The sequence below is a fragment of the Protopterus annectens genome, chromosome 9.part0, assembly GCF_019279795.1.
Source record: "Protopterus annectens isolate FY-2018-M chromosome 9.part0, PAN1.0, whole genome shotgun sequence".
In the NCBI taxonomy this organism is placed as follows: Eukaryota; Metazoa; Chordata; order Ceratodontiformes; family Protopteridae; genus Protopterus; species Protopterus annectens.
The window spans coordinates 319549716-319563484 of NC_056743.1; the positions used below are offsets into that span (position 1 = coordinate 319549716).

General features: G+C 41.3%; 1 protein-coding gene across 1 annotated transcript in view; it reads left to right on the forward strand.

Moving 5' to 3' along the window:
- The window catches only part of ZZEF1 (zinc finger ZZ-type and EF-hand domain containing 1), a gene marked incomplete in the record, with an annotated part of 3903331 nt that overhangs the window by 866465 nt on the left and 3023097 nt on the right, over nucleotides 1-13769 (forward strand). The window contains 1 exon segment of the mRNA XM_044082903.1: nucleotides 948-1081. Coding sequence (XP_043938838.1) covers nucleotides 948-1081 — 134 coding nt within the window.

Here is a 13769-nt window from a genome sequence, read left to right on the forward strand (position 1 = left end):
TGACTGACCAAAAGTTATTGTTATTGCCATTTACTGTTATCTCTTTTGAAGTCAAGACAACTGTTAAAATTGGACATTTATGGATATTCAGATATACTAGAAGGTATTGGTGATAAAGCCATTTTGTTAATAAAACAAGTATGAATCTAAAATATTTATTTGATGAATCTGTTGAAGTCCAGCTAGCTAAAATAAAAAGAGACATACTGATGTTTAATGGTGCCTGTTACAAGCATCTAGTTTTTATTAATACTGTCTTAACTCTTTTACAAGTCCATGATATTTTAATTGTTCAGAAATGTTTACTTTGCATATTGTCTTTCATGTGATTGTTTTGTGTAGGGAAGACTATAAGAATGTTGACTGAATTTAATATGCACAGAGTATTAAGATAGGTGACAAAAATAATGCCCTAGTGAAACATAAATGTACTTGTCCTAATTTTAAGAAGTTTTTATTTTATGTTTTAGGTAATGTTGATTTAGGACTTAGAGTACTAATACAGAAGTATTACCTGAGGCCAAAGACTTGTGATGGCAGAGTTTGCTAATTGCATATAATTATCCAGTGTCAGTGGTGCTTGTAATTCTAAGTGTATGGTTAAGTTAAAGACATTTAAGCGTGGATTGGTGTTTTAATATTCACAAATTTGTTTTGCTATTTAAAAAACTAATATTAATAGATTAATTTTTTAGAACTTATTTTAGTGTAGCAGACTTTTGTTTGTGCATTATCAGATTTCGGATGTTGGACTTTGTATTTATGCTTGAGTGGCCAGCCTTTAAAAGTACACTTTGTGAACTTTGGCATCTTTTTTGGTGAAAATATCATGTTCTGTGCAATGTACTGATACGTTTTATACAGCTGGAAATCCAGATTATTTGTTTTGTTTTAAACTTGGAAGGTAATATGATAGCACTTTAACAGACATGCTTTGCCTTCTATAGTGGTTGATAGTACAGATGAAGAGTCTGATTCTCTGAAGGCTCTTAAGGAAGAAGTTACAAATACAGTACTCAATGGAGCAGCCATCTTTTTCCCAGATCAACAGACTCGACGGGACAGACTCTTCAACTTGTTGGTGAGTATACTAACATGCAGTAATTTTTTTTTCTACATTTTTTACATACCTTAATGTAATTGGTAATGTATTGATCTGAAGTAGTTAACTTCATTTTATCTGCACCCTGTGGGTATACGGATCCATATCGGATCCTAGCCGGCAGCTTTTTTCTAGCATCTGCTCCAAGTTCCTCCCCTTACCCATAATGCCCTACAATCTCCTATCTTCCCCAGATCTAGTTTGCCACTCCAGTAGTGTGTATCGTAGTCTCCTTTGCTCTGAGCTCAGGGATAGTTAGTGGTATTTTTTTCTGATATCTAGGTGTGCTTGAGTAAAATATTTCCCTTCCTCCCCTTGTGTAGTATCGTTTGGTCGTCGGTGTTAAAAAAAAAAAAAAAAAAAAAAAAGTTTTGTATAGAGTAGTAGTTAGGCTTGCCATTCCCCTACCTCTTTGTGTGTGTGTGTGTGTGTGTGTGTGTGTGTGTGTGTGTGTGTGTGTGTGTGTGTGTGTGTGTGTGTGTGTGGTTTTGGAGAGGTAGTGTTTGTACCTTGGAGTGCAGGACTATGGCTGACCAGCCAAAGCCTATCTTTAAAAAATGTACAGAGTGTGGCCGTAAGCTCTCCCCGGCCACTGGTCACACTCTGTGTGTAATTTGCTTGGGAGTGGCACATTTGGCCACTCATTGTGCTGTCTGTTCAGGTTTTAACCCTCGGGCTCTTAGGGATCGTAAGGCCAAGCTAGTTGCCAAAGGCTTTCCTCCCTGCTGCCATGCTGGAATCTGCTTTGGCCTTGGTCTCTAGGGTACCACCTTCCACCCAGACAGGGACTGAACCTCTCTCTTCTTCTGGCGATGGGTCTTATAAGGACAAATCTTCAGTCAACATGACTGACAAACGGAAAAAGAAAAAGAGAAGGAAAAAGAAAGGTGCAGAGAGGAAAGGGAGAAAAAGGACAGGCATTGTAATGGGTCCCCAGACGGGGAGCTCTTTCTCAGCCCCCCATCTAAGACCATGAGGGCTGTTTCTCCATGGCTTGGTCTCCTCGTTTCTCACTGGAGCCGTTGGAACATTTGGACCTGAGGCCTTCCTCCCCACTGCGCAGACCAGCCAGATCCCAGTCGGTGGCCTCTTCGAGGTTGACGCGGAGCGTATCGGACATGGATGTGGACAGGATGATGCGGAGATTTATTCAGACCCAAATTCAGATGGGAGTCTTGCCAGGCCCCTCTCCCTCTGGAGGGGGGACCTCCATGCCTCTTTTCTGCCCCATCTCTCCTTCCCCGATCCGTGCTTTGGTTTCGGGGCTCTTGAATCCGAGGTTTTTTGGAGCTGGTAGCTCGGCACTGACATTTCCTCCAACCTCGACTCCTTGAGTTTCTGTGATCCGACTTGTTCAGATCCAAGTAACTCTCTGAGCCTCGGACAGGGAGTCGGACCCAGGGGAACAGATTCTTTGACTCTGACCCTTTCGGTTCCGATCTGTTCCCTCGGACCTCAGGATACCCTGGCTTCGGCTCCGGTCCACGCTTCGGATCCGGGGAGGGCTTCTCCCTCAACCTTCGAAGTGGTGGATAGGGTTCTCACCCAGGGATTGAAACCCCAGCCCATCCCCTCGGATATCACCCAGGCCCCCCTGGATTTGGCGATGACTCCCCTCATCCAGTGTCAGGGATAGCCCGTGCCATAGGATCCCCAGGTTAATTTCCCCGAGGAAACCCCTGCAGCTCATGGATCCCCTTCTGAAAGTCCCACTGAAGATGGTCACCGTAAGCGCAAGTGCAAAAGGAGGCACTTGGAATCTCCCTTATCCCTCACTACTGACACCGACTTAAATGAAGGAGAAGGTTCCCCCAGGTCACCTCCCGAAGACATCTCCTTTGGAGAAATTATGAAGATTCTCCCCCAGAGGGGAGGTTGGTCAGCTCCAAAACCTTCTGGGGATGAGTCAGTGTTCCTGGAGGCCTTTGGCGTGGGCCCATGTACTTCCTGGGTGTCCCCATCAGCGGACCCCTTGGTGGACCTCATCACAGCGAGGGCATGGAAGGAGCCTGACACTGTAGAGCTCATTCCCAAACGCCCTGACAAGGTTTTATCTCCTCCTCCTGACAGACAACCTTGGTCAAAAGGAGCCCCAGTTGATGTTATGTTTTTCGCAGCAGCCACAAAGAAGGAACTAGCACAGGAGAGTTCCGGAATCCCCCCTCCAGACAAGGAGTCCAGGTCGGTGGACAGGTTTGGGAAGCGCGTATACTCCTCAGTGACTTTTTCTGTCCGTGCGCTGAATTATTTGGCACGTGATTCGGCTTCAGTGAGACCTTGCTTCGGAATTCGCTGAGTCGCCCCCAGAGTCTTTATCGCCGCAGGACAGACAGTTGTTCTCAGTGAAAATGTCTTACTCTGAAGTTAGTCTCAAATACATCAATGCAGCTCCTTTCCCATGCCACGGAAGGAGCAGCTAGGGCGGCTGGGATAGGCATAATCATGAGACGTCATGCCTGGTTCAGATTGTGTCAGTTCGCAGACTATTTCAAGGCGTCATTTATCAACGCTCCCCATTACGGTTCTTCTCTTTTAGTGAAGACAGTACGTGACACACTTGTCCAGAGCGAAAAGGACGGGAAGATTTGTCTGCCGTCGGAGTCAGCTTCTCTAACCCGCAGCGGTCCTTCTCTAGGAATCAAAGAGGGCAGAAGAAGATGTGGTTCCGAAAATCTCAGTTTTCCCGGGATTCTCAGGCCAACTATTCCCCCAGAGGCAGAGAGGGACAGGATCGACACCGGTCCCAGGAATTTTGTGTCTAGGGAACCCTTTTCTGATGGACCCGGTCAGCAGCCCTGCGGGGTCGCCCGACTGTCCTACTCTGGAGGCAGTCAGGGAACGATTGTCCTTACACCCAGCGGCATGGGAGTCCATTACGATAGATTGCTGTGTTCTTCATATAATATCCAGAGGTTACTGTATCCCATCCGTTGCCCCTCCAAATATTACAAAACAGCACCCGGATGATCCACCCACTCACAGGGAGGCCGCAGCTCTAGAGGTTTCAAAGCTGCTTCTCAAACAAGCCATCAAACAGGTCCCCCCTGATCAGTCCGTATTGGGCGTCTACTCAAGGTTCTTTTTGGTGCGAAGAAAGACGGGGACCTTAGGTCCATTCTAGACCTGTCAATATTAAACCTGTCAGTAGCCAAACAGAAATTCCAGATGGTCACTGTACAGTGCATTATACCTTATCTCCGAGAGTGCGACTGCATGTGCTTGTTAGACCTTCAGGATGCTTACTACCACATCAAAGTACATAGAAACTCCAGGAGGTTTCTGCGCTTCCCGCTGGGAGCCAGTCATTTTCAGTTCAGAGCCCTACCCTTTGGTCTCACCACAGCCCCCAGGGTTTTCACCAAGGTAATGGCAGTTGTAGCAGCTCACCTGAGGCTTCAGGGTATTCAGGTGTTCTCATACTTGGACAACTGGCTCTTGGCTGCACCCAACAAGCATCAGTTGTGTCTGGCTCGAGATTATTTCAGTCGGTTAGCAGATCTACTGGGAATTACAGTCACTGTTCACAAATCCCATTTGCAACCAGTACAAGTTCTAGACTTCATTAGGGCATGGCTAGACACTTTGCAGATGAAGGTATTCTTAACTCCAGACAGGATCCTACATCTCCGGTGCCACATAGCTCAGATAGCGAACTCCAAGACTTCAAAGGCGAGCGAGGTTCTCCGGGCTCTTGGCTCCATGGCTGCTGCTAAATCTATTCTCCCTTGTGTGCGCCCTCACATGTGGGTTCTTCAATGGACTCTGGCTGTTCAATGGTCTTGGCTAGACTTGCCCATGGAATTTCCGATCAAGATCAGTCACGTGTACAGGGCATCTCTTCTTTGGTGGTTAAGTTCACCAGAGATATCAAAAGTACACCCCTTCGCATCATCTCCATTCCAAGCCATAGTAACCACGGACGCCTCCCAACTCGGGTAGGGGGACACTGTTCGGGATGGACAGTCCAAGGCACGTGGTCCCAGTCAGTGACCAAATTGCACATAAATGTTCTAGAGATGAGGGCAGTACTTTTAACACTGGAAGCCTTTCACACTGTCCTCCCTCTCGGATTGATTGCAGTTCAGTCAGACAACATGTTGGTTGTTTTGTATATCAACAAGCAGGGGGGAACTAGATTCTACCCTCTATGTCGCTAGGCCATGAGAATGTGGGAATGGGCTACTTCCACCAGTCGGTTTCTGATAGCAACGCATATCCTGGGGTGGTCCAACATTTTAGTGGACAGATTGAGTTGGGCCATTCTGATGCCTTACAAGTGGTCTCTGAAACAGTCAGTGGAGGAGATCTTCCTTGCATGCGGTCAGCCTTGCTGCGATCTCTTAGCATCTCCTTCCAACGTGAAGTGCAACGAGTTCTTCCCTCTTATTCCCTCACCAGGGGAAGGCCCCAGAGATGCTCTAGTCCATGCTTGGCCCCCCCAGGCTTCTGTATGCTTATCCACCATTACCACTCATTTCAAAGTTTCTTCAGAAAGCTTGCCGACTACGGTGCAAAGTGATCCTCATTGTCCCGTTCTGGTCTCGTCAGGTTTGATTCCCATTCCTTTGGTCTCATCTCTTAGCTCCCCCGTGGGTTCTGAATCCCTGCCCATATCTAATCTCCCATCCATCGGGGGCATGTCCGCCCGATCTGGGCAGCCTCAGGTTGACAGCTTGGTTGCTCCAGTTCTGTTAATTGCCAGGACTCCTGGTCTTTCATCCCCAGTAAAATCCATTCTGGTGGCCTCTCTTAAAGATTCCACTAGGAAACTTTATTGCAGTAAATGGAAGCGCTTTTCCATTTGGGCCTCACAGAGAAAAATAGATCCCTTTACAGACCCTGTTAGAGTGGTGTTGGACTTCCTGTCTGGTATCTTTCAGAAAGGAGCTAGTTCCTCCTCAGTGAAAGTACAATTGGCAGCCATTTCTAGTTTTCACGTTGGTGAAGACAACATGGCCTTAGTCTCCTCTAGGCTGTGTAAGGCTTTTTCTTAAAGATACTTTTCTGTTACGGCCTCCTGTCAAGGATTCTGTACCTCCTTGGGACCTTACTTTCGTTTTACAGGCATTGGTGACTCCTACTTTCGGTCCTGCAGCTTCGGTAGACTTTAAATTTTTTTTCCTGGAAGATAGCTTTTTTAGTCGCCATCAGATCAATTAGGAGGGTTTCTGAGCTTCGAGCTCTGTCTGCCGTGCCTCTGTATTTGGTTTTCCATAAGGATAGGGTCTCCCTTCGTACTAACCCTTCCTTCTTTCCTAAAGTGTCATCTGAAGCAAACATAAACCAGTCCATTAATCTCCTGTTTTCTTTCCTAACTTCCAAAATAAAGGTGAATACAAACTCCATTTGTTAGATGTTCATAGACAGCTTCGTTTTCATCTTCATAGAACAAAGTCTTTCCGCAAGACTGACCCATTGTTTGTTTCCTTTTCCAAAGCATTTATGGGAAAAGCTATTTCTAAAGTTTCATTGGCCAGATGGATCACTCTTTGTATTTCACATGCCTACAAAGCAAAAGGTTTATCTCCTCCTGGTATTGTTAAGGCTCACTCTACCAGGTCCATGGTGACTTCTGCTGCTTTTTGATCTATGGTGCCTTTGGACGATATTGGTGCAGCAGTGACCTGGACCAGTTCACATACCTTCATTTCCCATTAAAAATTAGATCTGATTTAGAGAGGTAGAGCATCCTTAGGCTCTGCTCTGCTCAGGAATATCCTTCCGTAAGGGCCTTCCAGGATAGGAGTAGCTGGAGAGACTGTCCCACAGGTTGCAGATAAAATGAAGTTAACTACTTCAGATAAAGAAGTTATGTACTCACCATAACGTTCCATCTGAGTAGTTATACTTCATTTTTCTGCAACATTCCCTCCCTCCGTCCCCCGGACCTTGTCCTGTCTTCAGGATTGGTTTATTGGGTTGAGTTGCATATATTTTTAGTTGCAGCAAACTCGATCAGAGGGAAGATAGGAGATGGTAGGGCATTATAGGTAAGGGGAGGAGCTTGGAGCAGATGCTCGAAAAATGTTGCCGGCTCGGATCCAATATGGGTCCGTATACCCACAGGTTGCAGAAAAATGAAGTATAACTACTCAGATGAAACGTTATAGTGAGTACATAACTTCTTTTTTTATAATATCTCTTGCTGTCATTATGTGAGTGGAAGAAGAAACCCTGATAATAGCATCCTGGTCCAGCATATTAGGTATCTAAAGAAAATTTGGTGAAACTTGATTCATTGTTACGTAATCCATGTAATGGCAACAGATCATGCAGTGAAATAGGGTAAAGTCTCACCTTATAATTGATTGGCTTGTTCTTTTCCACATATCATAATTATGTATGCAAGGACATATAAACTAAAGAAAAATAATTCTGTGAAAAGATGTCTGTTTCCCGGACATTCCAGGTAGTACTTTGAAGTAAAATTATGAATAGTCAGCTTTGGTGGTGTAGAGAGAGATTGACTAAATTCCTGAGGTTGTCTTAAGCATCCTGTATCCGATTAACATCTCATGTTTTGCATAGTCAAAATTAAAACTAGATTTTAAAACTCCTTGGTTTAAAGATTATTCCATCTCAGCACTTGCCATCCTTTAGAAAAATGCTATTACATTTTGGGTAACAGCTCAGGAGCCTGATTGAGCTGGCAGGGGAAGATGGGAGTGAGAGGCTGCTGTCCAATCACCCAACCCGTGAAGCAGGTGGCTTTGGCTTGCTATTTGGGTGACACCTAACAGGAAGACTAGGTGTTCCATCCATGGAGTACAAACAAGTGAGCACATGTGCATTAGCATTTAGCATGCAGAGGCATGTTTCTTGCGACAGACAGCAGTTGTGAATATCAGAAGGCTGCAACCAGGTAACGGGGGTTCTCACTTGGGGAGGGATAGTGAACACCATTTCACACTTGAAAGTTGGCTTGCTCCCTACCACCTGACTCTTGCCATAGGGGGAACTAATAAGTTCGGGAGGCACCCCAGGCAGGAGCAAATGGGTCATAGAACTTGAGTCTAGTCCAGGACTGTTTGGCTATGAAACAAATGGATCAGTTGGGTAAAGGAGGTGGAGCCACTGGGCAGGACTATCAGTTAAACAAAACCGCAGAAGAAATTCTTGAACAGATACATTTTCACTTGAAGAAGTACTAAGACATAACTCTCATTTATTTGGTGGTTGCCTTATTTCTGATAAAACCTTTAAAAGCTTGTTGTATGGTTTTCCGGACTTCAAGATGGCTGCACACTGAGTAACGGCTTGTTTCTAGATCTCCCATTGTGAAAACAGAAACTCAGCAGAGGAGGCCAGTAGGCTTATGTTTATTTGTAAATTTCAGTAACTGGCTAGTAAGTTCACTGCCTAGATGCCATGAATAAAGAAATACAGAAGACCTGGAAAAAATCAGCTACAAAAAGTGAGGAAGAAACACTGACTGATGAAAGTTCTGCAGCTGTTCAACAAAAAGCAGTGCAACTTTCAGACTTGGCTTCCAGTAACCTATAGGAAGATATAAGACAACTGCATACAGACCTGGTTAAAATAAACAAAACACTGATGGAGTATATCAACACAAACGACAAAAAGCTGCAAAAAAATGGAAGAAGTTTTAAACGGATATTCAGATGAGATGATAAAGCTGCAAAAATCAGAGGATGAAATGTAGAAAAAGCTAGCTGAATATGAGGCTGCTCGGGAAGAGAGGAGTCAAACAATGATAGAATGAGAGGACAGAGCACGTAGGGAAAGCCTGAGATGTTCAGCTATACCAGAGAAGCTGAAAGGAACAGACTGCATTAATTTTATAAAAGCACAAATAAGCAATTGGGCTGGCCTACCAGCAGAAGGAATTGATTCTGATGAAATTGTGGCAGAAGAACAAAATGCTAAAAGTGGGAGACATGAGAGTGTTTGTGGAGCATGATTATTCATTGCACACCAGGCAAAAGAGGACTAAATTCATTCCACTATTCAGGGAATGTCAGGACGCAGCTGTGAGATTCAAACTGCTGTATCCAGCTGTCTTTAAGGTATTCTTCCCTGGAGGGACAAAATCATTTTTTGATGAAGTGCACGCTAAGGAGAAAATACTAAAGTTTGTTCAACAAAAAGTGAGCTGTGAAACAGAAGGAGATTCTGCTTCTTGTTCCTCTGGTAATAAAGACCACAGAGAAACTGTACCTGTGAATCCTGCTCCAGTATTCCAACAAAAAATGTTGGAGAGAAGCACAAGAGTTGACTAGAAGAATCGGTAGTATGTTGGAAATGAAATAGAGACAGGATTTGGGTGATACAGAACAGTAATAAAGCCAGTGATTTATGTGGGATTACAATGCAATAATTATATTTGTGAAATATGACAGAAGAAAATCCAAAATATTGGACTTCTTCAGAATGTGTTAGATTTGTGGGGGACTCTGAATTATATGCCCTACTTCATGTCATTAATGTTTCAAAAAATGCTTTGTTGAGGGGAAGAGAGGGGGAGAAAGTTAACTGTAAGTAAAGAAAACATTTTCTTAACAGTACTGTATTTGTGGTGTATGGTTTTCTTTGCATGCTGTGTTTAAGTATAATGGGAATTGTAAATAGGTGCTCTTGTTTTTTTTTCCTCCTTCTCTCTTTCTTCTTATACAGTTTTGAGAAATATCGGCAATGCAGTAGTAAAAAAGAGCCTGGTTAAAAAGGCATAACTGCGTTAAAATTAATGTGCTTTTTTCATTTTTGCATGGGGAAATGACTGGATTAAGGACTTTGGACTGAATAGTTTTAAGAGAAAGCAAATAAATGAAAAAGGATATTGAATATTATAAGGCTTTTATTTTTCTAGCAAATGCATGTATAGTTGGTAGCAATTCTGCAGCTGGTCTTCATGTCTGTATGGAGACAATCTGATAGAGAAACTGAAGACATTCTGGTGGAAGGGGATTGGCTGAGGAAAATGAAAAAAGAAAAGAGAAATTGGCTAGGACATATTCCCTGAAAACAGGGATTTTCCCAACTCTGAGAGCTTTAAAGATGACAAAACCAAATAGACATGAAGTAGTTTTTTTCTCAGTTTTTTAATGTAAATGAGTGTTTTTTTTTTCTTTTTCTCCCCTCTCTCATTTTCTTTTTTTTTTTCAGTTTTAAAAAATGTAGGCACTGCAATGTTAAAAAAAAAAAAGTGGAAAGAAGGTCGAGAGAGAGAGAGGAAGGGTCCGGTTAACCGAGTATGACAAAAGAAAAATTGGTGTGCTTTTTTCCAATGCTTGCATAGGAAAGCGTTATCTAATAAGTTTATTACAAAGTTTGTAAAAATATTTTCTAAAAAACATTCTTGTTTAAAGTGAAAAAATCTTTTACTAAAAAACATTCTTGTTTTTAAAGAAGTACTTTTTAAAGAAACTTTCTTAAAAGATTTTTTCACTTTAAACAAAAATGTTTTTTAGTAAAATTAGCATTATTCATTAATTAATTGATTACTAATGTTTGAAGTGATTGATGTGGTTTTGACCTATTAGGTTAGGTTTATATGTATTTAAGAATTTGACTGCCCGTACCTATTGTTCTGATGAAGTCAATATTTGTTGCTGAAAGTGCTCAACCTGTTATAAGGTGTGTTTTCCATTTGCTCTGTTGGTGAATTTTTGGTTTTGGTAATAATAATTATGTAAGAAAATGTTGCTTTCTGTAATTTCTTTCAGTCTGAATGGTCTTGCAGATAAATATAAAAAAAGAGTAGTGAACTATATTAAAAAATGCAGAGTGCAAATATCTGTGCTACAGGAGACACACCCTGAACATGTGAATTTGATAAAGAAAAGTTTCTAGGATGATTATTCAGCAGAATATCTGGGTGGAGGAAAAGAGGAGTACTTGTATTACTTGCAAGAGAAGCTTCAGTAGTGATAGAAGAGGAAAAAAGATAATAATGGAAGATACATAGTACTAAGGGGCTACTGGCAAGGGAGGAGGATTACACTGACATGCTTTTACATTCCACCTAAAACATTTGTAACATAGCTTAAGAAAATGCTGGGGGAATAATCAGCTTTCATCAAGGAATATTATTTGTAGGTGGAGACTGGAATTTGGTTTGCAACAGTGAAGATGTGTCTGGGGGGCCTAGAAGGGAAAATACAATAAAGAAATTTATGAAAATGATTGGCATGGAAGTTGTGAATTCAGTACTAGGACATTGGAGTGAATTTACATATTATTATTCAAGATACAAAAACTGAGCTAGGCTAGATAGAATTTATATCTCACAGGAACATATGCATTTAACTAAAGGTTTTGAAATGCACCCAGTAACCCTTTCAGATCATGTACCAATTACTAAAATGAAAATGCAATGTAGTGAAATAAAAATGAGATACTGGCGCTTTCCCACCTATCTTTTTGAAAAGAGAGGTATTTTAGGAATGGGTTTTGGAATTAATTCAGGAGCTACTAGAGAAGGTAGAATTTTCTTCTGAAAACATAGCTGGGAAGTGGGATAAAATTGAAGTGGGGTTTAAAATTAGGGTGGAAATAACCATATCTCCCTTTCCTTTAAGAAATAACAAAAATTTTGATGGACTGATAAATGGTAAAGTATTGCAAAATAGAGGGAATCTCTCAGAATAAGAAAAGAAGTAACTGTAGAATGCTAAACAGAAAATAAGGGATTAACTCAATAATATGCACTAGTTTAGAAAGATTGCTGTTAAGTAACTGTTTTTTGATAATTTTACAGCACAAAAACTTTTAGCACAACTATTCAGGCAACAGAAAGTGAAAAGGGCTTGACACCAAGCTTAGAGAGCCTTTAACAAGGAAGATAACAAGAGATCCTGTACAGGTATTAGAAATAGTTTGGAAATTTTATGAAAGTTTGTATAAGGCAGAGAAACATGGAAATCGAGAAAAGGTACAAATGGAAATGTTTATTGAAGAAGTAAATATGCCATGGTTAGAGGTAGATGAGGATCCATTACTAACAGGATAGGAAGAAATGAGATAAAAATGGCTATGTTTAACCAATCTACAGGACAGTCCCCAGGAATAGATGGTATTCCTGTGGAAGTTTGGAAGCTAGGAGGAAAAAACTAAGATCTAGAAGGTTTTCTTTAATAGTATTTTAAGTGGAGAAATACTGGCATCCTGGAAGAAGGCGGTGGTAACATAAATACCTGAACAGGGTAAAGATTTATCAGATCCAGCTTCATACAGGCCCATTTCAATACTAAACCATGATTATGAAGTGTTTGTGTATAATGGGTGAAAGAATGGCAAAAGTGATACCAAAATTGATAGATATGGATCAGTGTGGTTTTGCGGAGGGGAGGCTAACATTTGATGATATTAACAGAACACTGATGATCCAGAGGGAAGCATAATGTAAGAAAATACCACTGTTATTGGTGGGTCTTGATGCAGAGAAAGGATTTGACAGAGCAGACTTGGGCGTTCATGAGCAGGGCACTAGAAGTATTTGCTTTCCATGATACAATTATAAGATTAATTAGGAGTATATTTGTGGGATCCGAGGTGGAAATTAAAGTTGGTGGGGTCCTCTGATAATTTCTACTAGAGTAGAGGAACCAGGCAGGGTTGTCCACTTTCCCCTTTGTTGTTTGCATTATATTTAGAATCATTGCCAAAGAAAATAAGGGACTCAGAAATTCAAGGATACATTTGGTATGGTAGTCAGGATAAGCTGGCTGTATTTGCAGATGATATTTTATACATGAAAAAAACAGAAAGGGACATTACTTTGCTGTGGAATGTTTTAAGATAGTTTCATATTTTCTCAGGATACAAAAGAAATGAAGGTAAAACAAAGGCAATAGGTCTAAATTATGTACCCACACGCAAATTGGTCCAACAATACCCACATTTATGGAGATGTGATAAAATAAAGTATTTAGGGATATGGATTAGAAATGAATGTTGTGGCAGCTAAGGATTTGTGGGAAGAGACTAAACAGAAGATAATACAAAAATTGAGAAACTGGAATTTTTGTCATATGTCTAACGATACTAAGATACAAACAATTAAAATGCTTTTAGTCCCTTTAGTCTTATACACAGATCAGGCGTGTCTTTATCAATCAGAGGAGAAGGTATGGATAACAATTAAAAAAAAGAGTTGAAGGATTTTATCTGTGAAGGGAAGACAGCAAGGGTCAAGTGGGATAAGGTGATTCTTCCAATAGAACAAGGTGGACTAGGATTACCCAATTTGAGGGGGTATTTTAGAGCAACACAGTTAAGGCTCTTATTAATAGCACAAACAGAAAACTGTAATTTAGAGTGGAAGGAAATGATGCTGAAACGGGGGAGAAGCTCAGGAAATAAGGAGAGATTCATGTTTTGAATGCACTCTTAAGGAAAACAATAAAAATTGTACAGTTTTGTATTCCTAAAATAGCAGGGAAGTATTCCAAGAACTAAACCAGTACGAGATTGGAGAAAAGAGATTCTGACGATAGGAATGACTATGGTTAGGGATACAGATAATCTGCAAGAGGAGGTTAGAATTTATTAGAGAAAACTGGCAAAGGAACATAGGTATTGGGAGTAAATAAATAGAAAGGGAAAGGTAATAGAATGGGAAGAGGCCAAGAATTTATTTGGACTGCAGGTTAGAGATCAATTTCCCTATCAAGGACTGATGTCAGAGTATAGGTAAAAGGAAAGAAAT